Here is a 16,767-nt window from a genome sequence, read left to right on the forward strand (position 1 = left end):
GTCAACTTTTAAAGAATAAATGAATGGAAAATGTAACGGATGTATTATATTGAAATAAAATAGTACTTGAGATGTATGAAATATTTTAAAGATGTTATATGATGTTGGAATATACTTCAAATTTAAGATGATAAAGTGTAATTTATCCTAAAAAGAAACCAAACAAGAAAGAAAAGGAAGTAACGGGCCAAGCTCATGAGTAAGTTGCAAGAACATAAGTTCCTCAAAGCCCACTAGAGCACCAAATGCAAAGCCCAAAGCCCACTAGCGCACTACATTCAAAGCCCATATCTTGCTACCCGAAAACCTACTACAAATCGCACGCATCAGAGTTTTAGGGTTTTCTCCACACAGCAGACGATAAGAGTTTCAGAGACCCCAGACCTTCGCCGCCGTCTCTTCCTCTCTTCGTCGTCAGCTCATCCGAACCCATGGTATTTTCTCAGACCAATTTTCTCTTATCCTCTGTTTGGTTCCCCAGAAACTGAAATGATAAGAGAAGAGAATTTTTTTCTGCTTATTTCTCTGATCTGTTTCTGTGGCTTTTTATTTTTCTATCGTAGATAATTTCAGAGAAGAACCGTCGCGAGATCTCCAAGTACCTCTTTCAAGGTGCCCAATAAAGATTAGATTTTTGTTAATTTTTCTAATTAGAGTTGCTAATTTTTGTTTCGATTTTTTTTTTTTTTTTAACTTTGTTGAATTTAATTTGATCAGAGGGAGTTTGCAATGCGAAGATTAGGTTTTAATTATTATTTTTTTTCAATTTTTTGTTGAATTTAATTTGAGCAGAGGGAGTTTGCTATGCAAAGAAGGACTATAACTTGGCGAAGCATCCCGATATCGATGTGCCGAACCTGCAGGTGATTAAGCTGATGCAGAGCTTTAAGTCGAAGGAGTATGTGAGAGAAACTTTTGCTTGGATGCATTACTACTGGTACCTTACCAATGACGGTATCGAGTTTTTGAGGAACTACCTCAATCTTCCTTCTGAGATTGTCCCTGCAACTTTGAAGAAGCAGGCCAAGCCGGCTGGCCGCCCAATGGGCCCGTCTGGTGATCGCCCACGGTAATCCATTCGTTTCCTATTCATTGTTGGTGATTGTGTCTGTTGATTTGTATATTGTTCGCATTTTAATTCTTAATGGTTATTTGAATTTATTGGGTTGTGTTCTTAGGTTGCTGATAAGTTGTTATATACAAGTATTTTGTGTAGGAAGTTTGTTTGATTGATTGAATTTGATACTCTAGGACTAAATCGTTTAGTTTGGAATACTGCAAAAAGCTGCAGAAGGTTTGCAATAGTTAATTAGTTCACAGAGAGTACTGCAATTGATTGTTACTTAATTTGGGCATAATGGATATTTGAAATGCTTATCAACTCGGTTGATCTTTGTTTTGCGTTTTAACTAACAGGCGAGTTAGTAGATATAATTTTGGTCATGTAAGTAGAAGTTGCTTTGTCCGATTAGCAATAGTTATTTTTATTCTGCCGATATATTTCGACATGGTTTTAAACTCTTTGTTTAGTTACTTGTTTAACTCCTATGATTTTTTGGAATAAAATTTGGGTTTGTTGATTATCTGTTCCAGTGGCCCATCTCGCTTTGATGGAGAGCGTAGATTCGGTGGTGACAGGGATGGGTACCGTGGAGGACCCCGTGCGCCTGGGGGTGACTTTGGCGATAAGGGTGGAGCTCCTGCTGATTACAAGCCTGCTTTCGGGGTAACTTTTTTGTTGCCAAATAATTTGTCTCATGTTTTACTGTTTACAAGGCTGTAGAGTAATTGCCTTTCAATGGCCACGGAGTTTGCTATTCTTGAAAGTTTTGAATTGTTTACTATCTACATTTTTTACTGATACCTCAATAAATTTACATTTAAACTGCCCATTTGTGTTTCATAAATGATGATTTACTCACTTTAGGAATACGATCCATTTGCTTGCTTGAAATTTGACTCATCAAATTGGCTGCAATAGTTCTCGTTGTGAACTTGGAATTATTTCTACAGTTTTGCTGTTTAGTCATGGTGTAGAAATAGTCCCGTTTATCTTCCTTTCTTATTATTTGCCATGGCTTGGTCGATATTGCAGAGCATCGTATGAAAACCCTTAATACTTATCTGTGCTTATTGCTTCTGAATTGCAGGGTCCTGGTGGAAGGCCTGGCTTCGGTCGTGGAGCTGGTGGTTTCGGTGCAGGCCCGGCTAGCGGCTCTAACCTTTCTTAAGGGAGCTGTTACTTGATCAGTGCTCGGTTTCCTGAGGGTGGATTTTGAGAACAAGATGACATTCTATATTAGGAGATTGTAGCAGTTTTTGTTAAATCGGTCACATTTGAAATAGTCGCGGGATTGTATTAGATGTTTACTTTGTTCTTCTCGGTCTTTGAATCGCACTCTGCAAAATGGTTTCTTTTGCTCACCTATCTATATAAATCTTGGATCAGTTTCTCTATGAATGATTTATAATTATTTGCTTCAAACATGAGTTATAGATCAGAGTTTCCGAAGGTCTGTGAAGTCCTTGGTTTATACACCTGTGGAGTTTGGACCCCAAATGGTCGGTGCAGAATATACTTTGATTAGTTGATTTCGCGAGGGCATCATGTATCGATTGGTTGATTTTTACTTAGAGAATATGGTTTTGTTTGGAAATGCTTTTAAAATTATTGAAAACGTTTTAGGTAAAATTGCTTTTAGGTTTTAAAAGCACTTAAAATGTTTCTTGGAAAAAGCATCATTCATGTGCTTTCAGGATTCGCTTACATTAATAAGAATTAGTTCCAAAAGCAACTCTAATCAAAAGTGTTTTTAGTCAATTTTAAATGCACTTAACGAGCTCCATATTTTGTTACTTGAGGAGTAAATTGTAGTAATGATCTTTTAATTTTAACTCAGTAGGAGCAATGATCTCTCAACATTAAATTCATTACCATTGGTCTCTCAACTCATCAAAATGGGCAGCTGTAGTATCTCAACTAAAAATCTATTACCATTGGTCCCTCAACTTTAACCCAATTGGAGCAATGATCTCTCAACTTTAACTTAATTGTAGTAATGGTCATTCCAACGTAACACATTTTGACAAATTTCTAACGAAGTTGATGGAAAGAACCATAGCTACACATTTTGATGAGTTGAAAAACCCCAATTGTAACAATGGTCTTTCCAACATAACTTATTTTGACAAAATTCTGACGAAGTTGACAAAACAGACCATAGCTACACATTTTGATGAGCTGAGGGACCAATAGTAATAGATTTTTAGTTGGCAGATCATTGCTCCAATTTGATTAAAGTTGAGGGACAATAGTTACAATTTACTCTTCCTTGAGGGAAGAGTATTTTGATTAGTTGGTTAGGTTTAACAGTATTCGGTCTTCAGTTGGTTGGAGACTTGGTTGGAGGTTTGCAGTTCGATTTACACAGAAAAGCAACAGGAATGACTCCGACTCGAGAAAAAGAAAGATCATTAATATTTAAACAGAAGGTTACCAACATTAGACAGATCCTAAAAGATCTTAAGACGTGCTCTACAAGAAACATGAACAAAAACACACTAGTAACATTCGATATCTACACGTAGGCTTCAGATTATTAATGAAAGCTCAGTCGACTTCCTCCATCTGACTCTCCTCAATCTTATTCTCCTCCGCCGGAGGCACGTCAATGTCATCGACTAGCTCGGTGTCATCCTCGTCCATGCTCATACCCAATTTCAGCATCCTGTGAATTCTCCCGGCAAAGCTGTTCTGAAACCATAGTCTGAAGAGCAGTGTCATAGAGCAGCAGCACAAGGTCCCTCACTGACTTGTCGCTCTGATCAGCGTCAGCCCTCTTCCTTAGCTCCCCCACTATGCCTTGGTCAGGGTTAATCTCCATAATCTTCTTGCTGGCCATGTAACCGCTCATGGCGTTGTCCCTCAAAGCCTGAGCCCTCATGATCCTTTCCATTTTGGCTGTCCACCTGTATTCTCCGGTCACCAAGCAGCAAGGCGAGTCCACAATTCTGTCAGACACCACCACCTTCTCTACTCTCTCCCCAAGAATGTTCTTGATCATCTTGCACAGGTTCTCGAACGACTGTTTCTTCTCCTCCTTTTTCTGCTTATCTTCCTCTGATTCGTCCTCGAGCTTAAGCCTTTCCTTGGTTGTGGACACGAGCTTCTTCCCGTCGTACTCTTTCAACTGCCTAACAACATATTCGTCAATGGCATCAACCATAAAGATCACTTCATACCCCTTCCGCTTGAGCCTTTCCAAGAAGGGTGAGTTCTCCACTGCCTTCCTACTCTTACCGGTGTAGTAAATGTGCTTTTGGCCCTCCTTCATCCTTGTAACATAATCCTTCAAGCTTGTCATCTCATCACCGCTCTTCGTGGAGTGGTGCCTGAGCAAATCAGCCAACTTACGCCTGTTCTGGCTGTCCTCATGGATTCCCAACTTGATATTCTTAGAGAAACCCTTGTAAAACTTCATATAATCCTCTTTATTCTCAACAATCTCATTGAACAGCTCAATGCACTTCTTGACCAGATTCTTCCTAATAACCTTGAGAATCTTGTTCTGCTGCAGCATTTCTCGAGAAATGTTAAGTGGCAGATCGTCAGAATCCACAACACCCTTCACAAATCCGAGGTACTCGGGCATGAGCTCCTCACAGTTGTCCATGATAAACACCCTCCTGACATAGGGCTTGATGTTGCTCATCTTCTTCCTCGTGTCGAAAAGATCAAATGGAGCTCGTTTTGGAACAAATATAATGGCGGTGAATTCGAGCTGCCCTTCAACAGAAAAGTGCTTCCAAGCAAGAGGGTCCTCCCAATCATTAGTGAGACTCTTGTAGAAGGAACAATATTCCTCCTTCGAAACCTCCTTGGGCTTCCTCAGCCAAATCGGCTTCTGCTTATTGATCAGCTCCCACTCATGCCTCACCTCCTTAACCTTCTTCTTGGACTTCCCTTCTTTGTCCTTGTCCTCGTCCACCTCCTCGACTTTGCCCTCCTCTTCCTTCTCCGCTCCCTCTCCGTCCTCACTCTCATGATCACTAATCTCTTTCTCGGCAGTTTTTTCAGTCCACAGGTAAATAGGATAGCTTATGAACTCGGAGTGCTTCTTCACAAGCTCCTTTAACTTCCACTCTTCCAAGAAATCCAACTGGTCTTCCTTGAGGAAGAGAGTGACTTTTGTCCCTCTACCGAGGGGCTCCCCCTCGACATCCTTTCTGATAGTGAAAGAGCCTCCGGCATGAGACTCCCAGACATACTGGTCATCGTCATTGTGCTTTGTTGTGACAACGACCCTCTCAGCCACCAAGTAAGCAGAGTAGAATCCCACACCAAACTGCCCAATCATGGTCACATCTACCCCTGCCTGCAATGCCTCCAAACTCCTTTGTCCCAGACTTTGCGATTGTCCCCAAATTGTTCACCAAATCTTTCACAAATTAAGCCCAAGGAAAAAAAAAAAAAAACATCAATCATTTCAAAATAAATTATTTAGTCTCCCAAATTTTATTGTTCAAAGTTACATGAATACAGACATGTCATTATATTCAAGGGCGGAGCTAGAAAAGTTTATAGTAATGGACTAATTTTCTTTTTCTGTTCCAGGTAGGCTAATTTAAGGAAAAAAAAAAAAAAACTCTGCTAGTTTCAAATTAGACAACTTTGGGTAATAAATTAAATATAAGAAGCTCGTAACCTTTGGCTAAAATCGAACTTAAGACATCTCACTTACAAATGAAGAAGAATACCACTAGACCGTAGTACTAAGTGGCAACATGCGCACATCATTAAGTACATAGTTTGGATGTGTAGTATAACTACAACGCATATACTGACACGTCATTTGGTAAATCAATTTGGCGACTCTGCTAATGTTTGATTGATTAGAATATGTGTAATATATATTTGTACCTGATTTGGTCATGCCAACACTAGTGTCGATGATGGAGAGGATCCTGTTGGCCTTGTCAGGGACAATCCAAATGACGAGCTCCGGCTGAGAATCGAGCTTGCTCTTGTCAGTCAAGCTCTCGAACCGGATCTTGTCCAGAGCATCCGAGGCGTTGCTGATGAGCTCGCGGAGGAAGATCTCCTTGTTGCTGTAAAACGTGTTGATGATCAGACTCAGCAGCTGGTTGATCTCCACTTGGAAAGCAAAGGTCTCAGTATCTTCCATTGCAACTTCTTCAGCCCTGAAATATTACAGGCGCACACAAGAGTTAATGTCAAACTTGCAGTTTTGTAGGTTTAGTGTTTGGAGGTTCTGGTGCCTTGTTTACCGACCCGAAAAGTTCCAGAAGGGGTTTGAAAGTACTGAGTCGGTTGTGCATGAATGAAGTGGATCAATTTTGGTGACACTTGTTGGGGGGCTTATGTTGCTACACCTGTGTTATGCTGCTGTAAGTGGCATTCTGAAGCTTAATGCATGAATTATATACGACACAGTGTACATAAGCACTACAACTAGGTTAAATTACACTTTATCCTCTTAAGTTAATTTGATATTACAATCTTGGTTAAGTACATTTTATTCTCTTAAGTTTGGGTGACATTACAATCTTATACCTAATCTTTTACACATTGTTATATGCAAACTTACGAATTCATTGCATCTAGTATATACGTTACATATTTTATCAAAGAGTATTGTTATCCACACAATCATTTTTGCTTCTCACGTATCATTTTGATTGAAGTTGTCTGTTGCAGGTGTTGAGGGACTGAAAAATACACTTCAAACTGATTATATTCTTAAGGTATTCTAATTATCTACGAAGTGTGTTTCAATTGTTGTAAGTTGCTGACTTGGTTCTAATACACACACGCTTCTTTTAAAAGTTTACATCTTTTTAAACTCTTTAAAAATGTCTGGACTTTATATATGATACTCATTACGTTTTTTCTGTCTATCGAGAAAAAAATCCATTGACTATGAATGATTTTGGCTTACTGTAATAGTTGTGTACATGAAAAAGCATTTCGATTTTGGTTTTTTTTTTTGGCTTCTGTTTTCTTCGTCATGTATTCTGCATGTTCAATTCAATCAATCTCATTAATATGTGATATTGTATTTTGATTAATGTGTAAATCTATTTTATCTTAGGCTCACAAGCAGAACAATTACTGCCTCTCTATGTATTTTTCCCTGTGCGACAATCTGTTATGTATGTCTATTTTACTTATTATGTCTGCTTTACTTACTTATGTCTATTACTTATGTCAACATTTCAAGTATATATGCATTGATTCCCGATTCAATCCATTACTTCCATTTGGTATGTTGTTAGTTTTGCCGCTAACTTAATAGCGTTCTTACTTAATCATCATCGTTATAAAGTTGTTGTGCAATCCGAAATGAACAGAATCAGCAAACAAAGGAAATAAGTTTTTTTGAAATTCACCTAGGTGAGTGGACTATTCTGCTTTTGCTTTTGCTTTTGGTTATTTATTTATTTATTTTCCTCTCTCTCTTAAAAAGGAGATATGTGGTGGCAAATCACGATTATCCATTCCTTACAGGCTTGGAAATGTTATGGAGAATTTTACTTTGCCCATGGTTAGAGTGGAAATGTTGATTAGATTGTGACAAGTGTCAATTGTAAAAGAGTGTCATGTGTCCGCTTGTTATTGAGGTCTTGATGTTAGAAGTTAGTTATAGTGTGAGGTATTTATACTGTAAAAAGGATGGTACTCATTTCATACAGTAGTAAATGAAAGATTGTTTCCATCTCTCTCTCTTCTCTCTCGGATATACTCTCTCTCTCTAAGATTTCTTAGCTCTGTTAACACCCATGGTTGAAGTCAAACAAACTTATCAGTTCAGAGCATCCAACCCGAGACCTCCCACATTTTTTTATTGGGAAGCTTTTGCTTCTGTTTTGATTGGTGCGTGATTTCGGATCTCATGTAGGGTTATTTACTAATAAGAACTTAAAGAGTGTGGGATATTGAAAAGCATCACAATGGATTCATTTGATATCTAATCTGTCACCTTAACCCGTTGTGTTATATCTATACGAACAGCTATGTAACATATTATATAAACACTACCTTTTGTTCCTTATTGAACATAAATATGTAAGTCAATAGATTTTAATATGGATGTAAATAAATTTAATATATTTCACACGGTTAATACATTTTTAAAACCCGCGGCATGGTGCGGCTCAATTGCTAGTGTTCTCTAAAGGAGATGTTCAATTTTAAACATAAAATTAAATTTGAAGGCTTATGTGGCATATTGATTTTTTTTTAAATTTTGTTGTCAACCCGATATGTTAAATTTATACTATTATTTACTTTTCATAAGTGTAATTAGTATTTTTAAAACAAAGGATAATAATAAAAATTAATAAAAGCTTTTACTACTCAATAAATATAGATTTTCTTCTGCTGTTATTCTATATCATGCCATATAGGAATTGATATTTCAGTTGAAAAACACTATTATTACCTTCTTCTTTTTACCGTTATTGTTGAAGTAAACTTTTTGACATCTGCTAAAAATGCTCTAAAATGACTATACTTCCAAACTTCCTTGTATTGTTACTCTCCCAATTTCGTGTTCAAAATTTTGAACCAAGAAAAGTCCCGTTCAAAAGTCACGGATTTTGCAAACTATTCTCACTCACGATCATCAAAAGCACTTCCTGTAAAAGCAAAAGCAGTTGGCTTTTTGCATTGCCTTGGATTTCACTGAAGAGTTTCACACAAAACCCATTACTTGTTATCCAAAAAATCCACCTACTATGCTGATTCCCTCGCTGCTGTGCTGATTCACGAGCGCCATTAAAGCCCCAAACAACCCATTCGGGGGTTTTTGAACCCTTTTGAGAAAAGCGCTTTTTTCACAAGTTGGAAGTTTGGAAAATGGCTGCCAAGGAGTCGAGCTCTGCAGCTGCTGCTGCTTCGTCGGACGGAAAAATCAAAAGGGTGCTCACCCATGGCGGTAGATATGCGCAGTACAATGTGTTTGGTAACTTGTTCGAAGTCTCCAGCAAGTACGTGCCCCCCATTAGGCCTATTGGGAGAGGTTCTTATGGCATTGTCTGGTAAGCTTTCTGCTTTCAAAGTTTTGATCTTTGGCTTCTTTTGCTATCTGGGGTACCTTTGGTTTGATGTTTAAATTAAATTTGTACGTTTACTTGTTATCGTTCGATGTTTTTGTTGAAGAATCCAGAATCTCACTTCGAAAAATTGACAAAATTAAACATGACGTATATTGAGTTGTTTCATTCTTACTATATCGAGACGAGACCTTTTGTAATAAAACTGACACTCCTGTTGACCAAGTTGGGGACAATATCAGTTGGATAATATTTAGCCAATACGTCCACATGAAATCCTGATAGTTTTGCTATATTTGGTTTTAATTTTTCAAGATGAGTTTGGTCTGTTGAATAGTTTGAGTGCTATTAATGATGTTCAGGAGTATTATGCAGACAAAATGTTTGATATATTGTAAATCAGACGACATGATCGATTTATTTCGAGCCACTTTGTTGTCAAAATTATGTGATATCTCAAGAGGTTTTATTGGTGATGGCATAGAACAGGATTCCCATGAGAACAAATTCGAGGAGTATTTTATTTCGATTTTCAGATAGAGAACATATAGTTTCAATAATGCATTGTAGTACTTTTATTTCTCTCCCTCTATGCGTATTTTAATATCAGTTCGGCTAACTGCTAACATACAATGAAGCTGGTAAGCGTTGTTTCACGCCTAGCTTCTGCTCATCATGTACTGTGAGCAGCAGTTTAGGCGTAGAAGACTGCTTATTGAGGAAGGGGAAAGCTTTTCCCTATTGTTCTTTTTACAAGTATAATCTTTGGCTAAAGAGTGGTGGATAACACAATTTCTTGCTTTTCAGTGCGGCTGTCAATTCAGAGACCCATGAGGAAGTTGCAATTAAGAAGATTGGTAATGCTTTTGACAATATAATAGACGCCAAAAGGACATTAAGAGAAATCAAGCTTCTTCGCCACATGGACCATGAAAATGTAAGTTTTATTTTTAAGAGAAATAACAAAACTTGAAAACAAGTCTTAAGACGTGTGTATGGTCGTATGTTGCTAAAGACTCTGGAGGATGCTTTACAGCGTCTTCAATGTTTAGTGGGTCTAACATCTTATTGTTGTCTTGCTGGGTTTTCTGTGTGGAACTTCAGCAGTCTGGTTCGTTTCTTTTCTTCCGTTTCCCATGGTAACCCTGTAAATTGAGTGGCGGTCTACAGCATATATCGTACTAGGCCCCCACCAAGAGTTACTTGTGGCAAACAGTTTTGTTTATCTTTAATGGCTATATATTAGTGAATGAAAATATGCTTTACGCATAGAAGGTATAAGTTTGACAGCCATATGCCAGACCTGGTTTCATTTCTATGTGCCTTTTGGACTACATGCATCACTCTTTCTATTTGGGTCTGCTCAGAATTACAGTTCAGTCACTCCACAGGTTATTTCTATCAAGGACATTGTACGACCACCAAAAACAGAGACCTTCAATGATGTCTACATTGTTTATGAACTAATGGACACTGATCTTCATCAGATCATTCGTTCTGACCAACCACTAACAGATGATCATTGTCAGGTTTGGAATCAATACTCGCTTACCTTGTCGTTACAGTCAGATAGTTCAAACTCTTAAATATATTATATGTTCATTGCTTTTTTTGTTGCATACTTTGATTGCATAGTGGATTTATTACTTTTTTTTCTCCGTCTCTAGAGGCTTCTAATTGACACTTTCTGTAAGTTTGATGCTAAATGAATCTGGACATTTTTAAGTGTAATGAAAAATGTAGATGGAAACTTAGACGCGGACTCCTTCAAATCCGAGATCACATGACATAGGAAAGAGATAGATGTTGATTGAAGAGAATTCACGCAGTACTAAGTATTTGTGACTACTGTTAATAATAAATCTGATCAGAATGGGTTTTTTAGTACTGTTTAACTGTTACAAATCAATAAAATCTGATCAGAATGTTAGTAATTATCAAAAATTTCTTCGCTTATCAAATGCGACTCTCTGTTTTGGACATTGTTTAGTATCATAGTATGGTATTGCGATCTGGCTTGTTTGCTTTTTGGGGTTCAAAGTTATACATGGGATTAATGTTTTGTGAATCGTGTGCAGTACTTTCTGTATCAGCTGTTACGAGGACTAAAATATGTGCACTCGGCAAATGTCTTGCACCGTGATCTGAAGCCAAGTAATCTGCTTCTGAATGCTAACTGTGACCTTAAAATCGGAGATTTTGGACTAGCAAGAACAACATCTGAGACAGATTTCATGACCGAGTATGTTGTCACTCGTTGGTACCGAGCACCAGAGTTGCTACTTAATTGTTCAGAGTACACTGCTGCAATTGATATCTGGTCTGTTGGTTGCATACTTGGTGAAATCATGACGAGAGAACCTTTGTTTCCTGGGAAAGATTATGTCCATCAGCTGAGGCTTATTACGGAGGTACTAGTGGAACTTCCAAATGAACTTAAACGCTAGTTAAGCATGCTTTCTAGTTTTGATCTGCGGTTGAAGTTTGTTAGATTAGCTGGACATAAAAGGAAAAAGATAGATTTGTGATATGTTCCAAATATTGTTATGCAAATTGTTCATGGTCGTAACAATATGACATGCTTTTGGGTTCATATCACTCTTCTATCCTATCATTTTCTTTCGGAATAATGCTTCGTTCTCCTTTTTTATTTTTTTATTCGACAGTCCTTATATATTCATGCTTGTATGATGTAAATGAAACATAGTGTGTTTCTATTGTTTCTGTGTAAAGTTGATAGGTTCACCTGATGATGCGAGCCTCGGATTTCTTCGAAGTGATAATGCCCGAAGATATGCAAAACAGCTTCCACAATTCCGGAGGCAACAATTCGCTGCTATATTCCCTAACATGTCTCCTGGGGCTGTGGATCTGCTGGAAAAAATGCTTGTGTTCGATCCTAGTAGACGCATTACTGGTATGAGAAATGAGTCCAAATTTTCAAAGTAAAGGATTTCATTTAGTCCACGCTTTTCCTGACTTATAGGTCTATATCTGTCTGCAGTTGATGAGGCACTTTGTCACCCATACTTGTCGTCCCTTCACGACAACAATGATGAGCCCATCTGCGCAAGGCCGTTCCATTTTGATTTTGAGCAACCATTATGCACTGAAGAGCACATCAAAGATCTCATCTGGCAAGAAGCAGTGAAGTTCAATCCAGACCCAACCCATTAAAGGAACATGTCGGCTAGGGCTGTAGATATATGTATTATGAAGAACTTACCATCTTTTAACAACGTATAATCGATCACCATTTGCCCTAAGAGGACTAGCTCCGGAGAACTTTTGCTTATAACTTAGGGTCAAGTTATTTGCAAGGAGCCTAAATACTCGAGGGAATTAGTGTCCTATGAATATCGGTGAAGACTCTAAAGCAGTATTGAAGTGTGTTTGAAAACGATTTCGAGCTTGGCAGAAAGATTCTAAATGTTGTACTGATTTGGAATTGGGATGTGAAATTTCTTTCTATTCACTAATCATATAAAATCAAAAGATTTGAAGAGCTGTTTCGTGTTTCTTCTTGTTCAGATCTTGCACATTTCAGATTATTGCTTCTTTCCTGGATTTGTTATTCTGTTTACTGTGATGATGGTTCGGTTGCACCTAGTTTTGAGAACTTGACGCAGGTTTAGCTGTTATGCGTCGGCATTTCCCTTTACAACGCTTCACTTCAGGGTGCTTGATGCACAGATTGCTATGGTAAAACTTGCATTAATAGATTACTGGCCGATAAATTTAGGGTGGTGCTTTTCCTCTCGTGTTCTCTTTCTACACTTCCCCTTATTGTTGTCTCGCTTCCCTTCATTCTCTAGGGTTCCTAAAAGTATGGCATGCCTTGCACACCAAGTAACCAATCCAAGTTTTCGATTCAAACGTTTAATATAATGAGTGCAGGGGAGAAAGGGGAATGTTAAAATCACTTCCCTTCATTCTCTAGGGTTCCTAAAAGTAAACCATGCCTTGCACACCAAGTAATCGATCCAACTTTTCAATTTAAACGTTTAATATAGTTTTGTAATATAGTCCATCAATCTTCATAAGAAACAGATTCCCTGGTAGGGAATATGATATTTCAATTTATCACCAGTGCTCCCTCCTGTAAGAGCACACCTGAACTTGAACATTATCAATTGGCAGGCTCTCTTCTGGAAAATTGCATGCTGTAACATTGCCTGGACCCTGGTCTGCCAGAGCCTGACATGGCTGAGGAACCACGCCGCTTGAAATCCCGGCAATATCAGTGCAATTCCACGGTAATTTCTTCGCCTTCTTTGCCAGTGTAATCGTAACGTTCGATATGCAAATCCCTGTAAACGGATCGCCAGGAATCCCCTCCAACTTAGCTGCCATTGTCACATTCTCAGCAACCATGTCATGATAATTTATATTCTGAATCACAGGAAGGGCATTCGGATCGTAGCCATTATCTGCATGGGATCCGTAGTTTCCTGTCATCCAAAACGCCCATTTCATTGTTTTCATAGTCATTCCTCTCACGTATATGTCTTTCACAAACCCTCCTCTTCCCACAGCAGTTTTGATTCGAACTCCTGATTCCGAGTCAATGGCAAAAATATCCTCCGCCCTCACATCTTGGATTCCACCTGACATCTCGCTCCCAAGTGCAATCACTGCACTGAATGGAGAAATGCATGTCAGCCGTCTGATCACAAGCTGTTTCGTAGGCATCCCGAAAGCAATTCCATACTCATCCCAACCGCTCTTTACTGCTATGCAATCATCCCCAGAGACAATGTAGCAGTCCTCAATTCGAGTATTTGTGCAAGAATCTGCACAAAAACAATGGCAACTTCATAAGCACTTATAGTAGTGTAACAAAATTTTGCTTTTAAGAAAAGTGCTTACCGGGGTTGATCCCATCTGTGTTTGGAGATGTCACTGGTGCAAGGATTGTAATGCCTTGAACAAGAACATTGCTGCATTTTCAACTTCTTTGATTAGAAAAATCTTAAAAGGGTGCTTTTCACCTCTTTCACCAGTTCTTACCACATGAAACATTAACAAAAAGAATAAAAATTTGGAGAGATGGAGGAAAAAACCTGCTGTAAATGGGATGAACATTCCATGAAGGAGAATTAACCAAGGTGAGGTTGGAAATCTGGATTTTTTCGGAGTACATGATTTCGATCAGGTACGGTCGCGTGTAATTTAACTGTCCCTTTTTGAATTTCTGCCACCATACTTCACCTTGGCCATCGATGGTGCCATTGTCACCTGGTATCAAAATGTTCAACGACTTTCTGTACAGTATAATTCATAATTTGATTAAATTTCGTGGTTGTTTTACCTGTTATTACAACGTCAGTGAGATTGGTTCCAAATATCAGACTGATGAATCTTCCACCATCTGTGTTGTCCCTTCCTCGGCCATAAGACGGAAGGGGTTCAATCACCGGCCATTCGCTCTCGTCCTACGACAATTATTGTCAAATTCTGAAGGCCCTGGAATGCCTAGACCATATTATGTGTGAACCAAAAATGATGATACACAAAATGCAATGTGTCCTCACTCTCAGGATCTCATCTTGCACGTTTTCTTTGAGGGGATTTTAAATAAGAGAGGAGACTTTCGTACTTTCGTACTTTCTTTTTTCTCCCTATGCACTCGGCACTCCTCCCCCTCTTTTATTTTGAATAAATCAAACGATTGAAACAAAAGTATGAGTGCAAAAGGATATAAGGGTTGTGCAAAGTAAAATCACCACCCAATGACAATAAAATGTTGCGCTTAAAATGCAGGACGACGGAATAAAAGTGTGAATAGCACAACAAACTCGAACGTGTGAATAGCAGTTGCCTGAAGTCTTCACAAAAATCTTATAAAAATCTGAAGGTTATTTTGGGCTTTGACTCTCTCCCTCTCGCCACATTCGCCCTGCATGCCTGCCACGGATTTGCTCTGTTTTTCTTGTTCTTTTTTACTTTTTCCCACATAATAACAGATGTAAAACTAATTTTCAGAACCACAAAGGAATGTGATTTACAACAAGAACGCTTTTTCTTCCACCCTTTTGTATTTAGTTTATTTTACAGGACTTCATTTTAAATAATATTAACGACATGCTTGCTTACTTGAAATGAGAGAAATCATAAATTGGAACATTGTAATAAAGAAAGAGAAGAAATGAGAACGAGATCAACTGCTCTCTCCTTCAATACAATTCTTAATGTTAGGCGAATTTGAACTACATTATTGTTAGCTTATTCTGAGATTAAGCCTAACCCATGTCTCTTAGGTAGATAATATTGTTTGTTAAAAAAAAAAAAAAAAAAATTCCTAATGTTTACATATTGACCCACATATGTTCCTTTTTGTTCATTTCGTATGCGTTGGTAAGCACAGTAATAAGAGAGAAAAAAAAAGGGGAACTTTTAGGGGAAATTTTGTGTAATTACCTGAGAAGCAAGAAGAACTGCATCCTTATGGAGATAAAGCGTGAAATGGCTGGTGAGGTTGAAGCTGCCAGTTAACCATTTACCAGGAGGGACAACGAGTTGTGACCCGCCTTCTGACTCGTACTGACTCAGATGAGTGATTGCTTCTTGAAAAGCCTTAGTGTTTGATGTCGTTCCATCGCCAACTCCTCCATAATCTGTCAGAGAAGCACTTTTGGCTCTGCAACTTATGGCGCAGTACTCGAAGTATTCTCCTCCTGCATTCTCCCTCCGAGCCTTGCGGCTTTCAACTCCTTTTGTTGTGGCCAATAAAACAACAAATACTACTGCCATCAACATCTCAGATAACTGCGACATTGAAAAAAAAAATGATGGAATTTCTGTAATTTTTGTTGTTATTTTATTATTTTTATTTTTGGATGAAATCGAAAGCAATGAGAGCCAATATTGTAAATTCAACAATATGAGGAACCCACAACAAAAAGGAAGAAAAACTATATAGAGCAAAAATTTGGTGGATAAAAATAATTTGTAGAATTAATGGAAGATTGATTAATTACCTGAGTATTCATGGAAGTCCTCCTCCTCATGGTACAAAAAAAATGATGGTTATTCAAACTTTGTCGTCTGTAGTTTAGTTTCTTGCGAAATGAAGTATGTGTATATATAGAGTCTGCAGTTTGTTGTGTACTGTATTTATTTTCTATTGTTTTTAGTTTGATCTGCAGAGCAAAATAGATGGAGATCATAAAGTTAGTGACCTTTTCACCCAAAAAGCATCATTCTTTGAGAATGCGATGTCAATATATAAAAAATAGAGTTTTTATCATAAATGATTTCTGAAATTTATCCTTACTATTAAGATGGCCTCCTGAAATTGAAAATCAATCAATTTAGTTCCTGAAAATAGGTGTTGCAAATTTATGTAATCATTTCATCACAATTCCGTTAAAAATTCCTAAATGGGCCCCATAAGATTTATGAGTTCTTATCACAAATGGTCTCACACCATCAAGATGGTCTCTAAAATTGACTCACACCATCAAGATGGTCTTTGAAATTGGCTCAAACCATCAAGATGGTCCCTAAAAATCGATGAATGTGTCCTTAAAAATAGATGTCGTAAATCAATATAATTCCTTTCGCCACAATTTTGTAAAATTTTTTGTTATGTGCTGATGTAAGTTTAATAATTAATTAAAAAAGTTGTCTAAATACCTTTTTGCACAATAGAATTTTTTTCTTATAGTAGGACCCACTTCGAAGAGAGAT

The 16,767-nt window shown here is 37.9% G+C and overlaps 3 protein-coding genes and 1 pseudogene across 4 annotated transcripts; 2 read left to right on the forward strand and 2 right to left on the reverse strand.

Annotated features, from left to right (window-relative positions):
* Positions 1-294: 294 nt before the first annotated feature.
* On the forward strand, positions 295-2,457 carry LOC137712797 (small ribosomal subunit protein eS10z). The gene is made up of 5 exons (XM_068451959.2): positions 295-434; positions 564-612; positions 793-1,069; positions 1,594-1,726; positions 2,151-2,457. Exons 1-5 carry the CDS (start codon positions 432-434, stop codon positions 2,229-2,231), a joined length of 543 nt encoding a protein of 180 aa, XP_068308060.1. The 5' UTR covers positions 295-431; the 3' UTR covers positions 2,232-2,457.
* A 1,153-nt stretch (positions 2,458-3,610) lies between these two features.
* Positions 3,611-6,188, reverse strand: LOC137711851 (heat shock protein 90-1-like; annotated as a pseudogene).
* A 2,446-nt stretch (positions 6,189-8,634) lies between these two features.
* On the forward strand, positions 8,635-12,580 carry LOC137713163 (mitogen-activated protein kinase homolog MMK2). The gene is made up of 6 exons (XM_068452429.2): positions 8,635-9,060; positions 9,883-10,012; positions 10,467-10,604; positions 11,154-11,486; positions 11,809-11,992; positions 12,080-12,580. The coding sequence occupies exons 1-6, from the start codon at positions 8,879-8,881 to the stop codon at positions 12,250-12,252; spliced, it is 1,140 nt and encodes a 379-aa protein (XP_068308530.2). The 5' UTR covers positions 8,635-8,878; the 3' UTR covers positions 12,253-12,580.
* A 470-nt stretch (positions 12,581-13,050) lies between these two features.
* Positions 13,051-16,268, reverse strand: LOC137710076 (putative polygalacturonase). Of its 2 annotated transcripts, XM_088684138.1 has the most exons (6): positions 16,056-16,268; positions 15,496-15,843; positions 14,387-14,510; positions 14,139-14,313; positions 13,945-14,015; positions 13,051-13,868 (listed from the first exon to the last, which is right to left on the reverse strand). In XM_088684138.1, exons 1-6 carry the CDS (start codon positions 16,242-16,244, stop codon positions 13,159-13,161), a joined length of 1,617 nt encoding a protein of 538 aa, XP_088540264.1. In that variant the 5' UTR covers positions 16,245-16,268; the 3' UTR covers positions 13,051-13,158. The 2 variants fall into 2 exon arrangements, with proteins under 2 accessions (XP_088540264.1, XP_088540265.1); XM_088684139.1 differs by lacking the exon at positions 16,056-16,268 and having other exon boundaries at positions 15,496-15,852.
* Between the last annotated feature and the right edge of the window lie 499 nt (positions 16,269-16,767).

The sequence above is a fragment of the Pyrus communis genome, chromosome 14 (genome assembly GCF_041283825.1).
Source record: "Pyrus communis isolate YQ-2024b chromosome 14, ASM4128382v1, whole genome shotgun sequence".
Taxonomy (NCBI): domain Eukaryota; kingdom Viridiplantae; phylum Streptophyta; class Magnoliopsida; order Rosales; family Rosaceae; genus Pyrus; species Pyrus communis.

What these genes read in the sequence shown, in the direction of transcription:
- LOC137710076 (XM_088684138.1), bottom strand. Translation starts at nt 16,244, where the DNA reads ATGATCTCCATCTATTTTGCTCTGCAGATCAAACTAAAAACAATAGAA. An exon ending in CAGTTCTTCTTGCTTCTCAG is followed by an intron (nt 14,511 to 15,495) that starts GTAATTACACAA and finishes TAATTGTCGTAG; the next exon opens with GACGAGAGCGAATGGCCGGT. An exon ending in CACTGACGTTGTAATAACAG is followed by an intron (nt 14,314 to 14,386) that starts GTAAAACAACCA and finishes TTTTGATACCAG; the next exon opens with GTGACAATGGCACCATCGAT.
- LOC137712797 (XM_068451959.2), top strand. An exon ending in CCGTCTGGTGATCGCCCACG is followed by an intron (nt 1,070 to 1,593) that starts GTAATCCATTCG and finishes TATCTGTTCCAG; the next exon opens with TGGCCCATCTCGCTTTGATG. An exon ending in ATTACAAGCCTGCTTTCGGG is followed by an intron (nt 1,727 to 2,150) that starts GTAACTTTTTTG and finishes TCTGAATTGCAG; the next exon opens with GGTCCTGGTGGAAGGCCTGG.
- LOC137713163 (XM_068452429.2), top strand. Translation starts at nt 8,879, where the DNA reads ATGGCTGCCAAGGAGTCGAGCTCTGCAGCTGCTGCTGCTTCGTCGGAC. An exon ending in GGTTCTTATGGCATTGTCTG is followed by an intron (nt 9,061 to 9,882) that starts GTAAGCTTTCTG and finishes CTTGCTTTTCAG; the next exon opens with TGCGGCTGTCAATTCAGAGA. An exon ending in TAACAGATGATCATTGTCAG is followed by an intron (nt 10,605 to 11,153) that starts GTTTGGAATCAA and finishes AATCGTGTGCAG; the next exon opens with TACTTTCTGTATCAGCTGTT.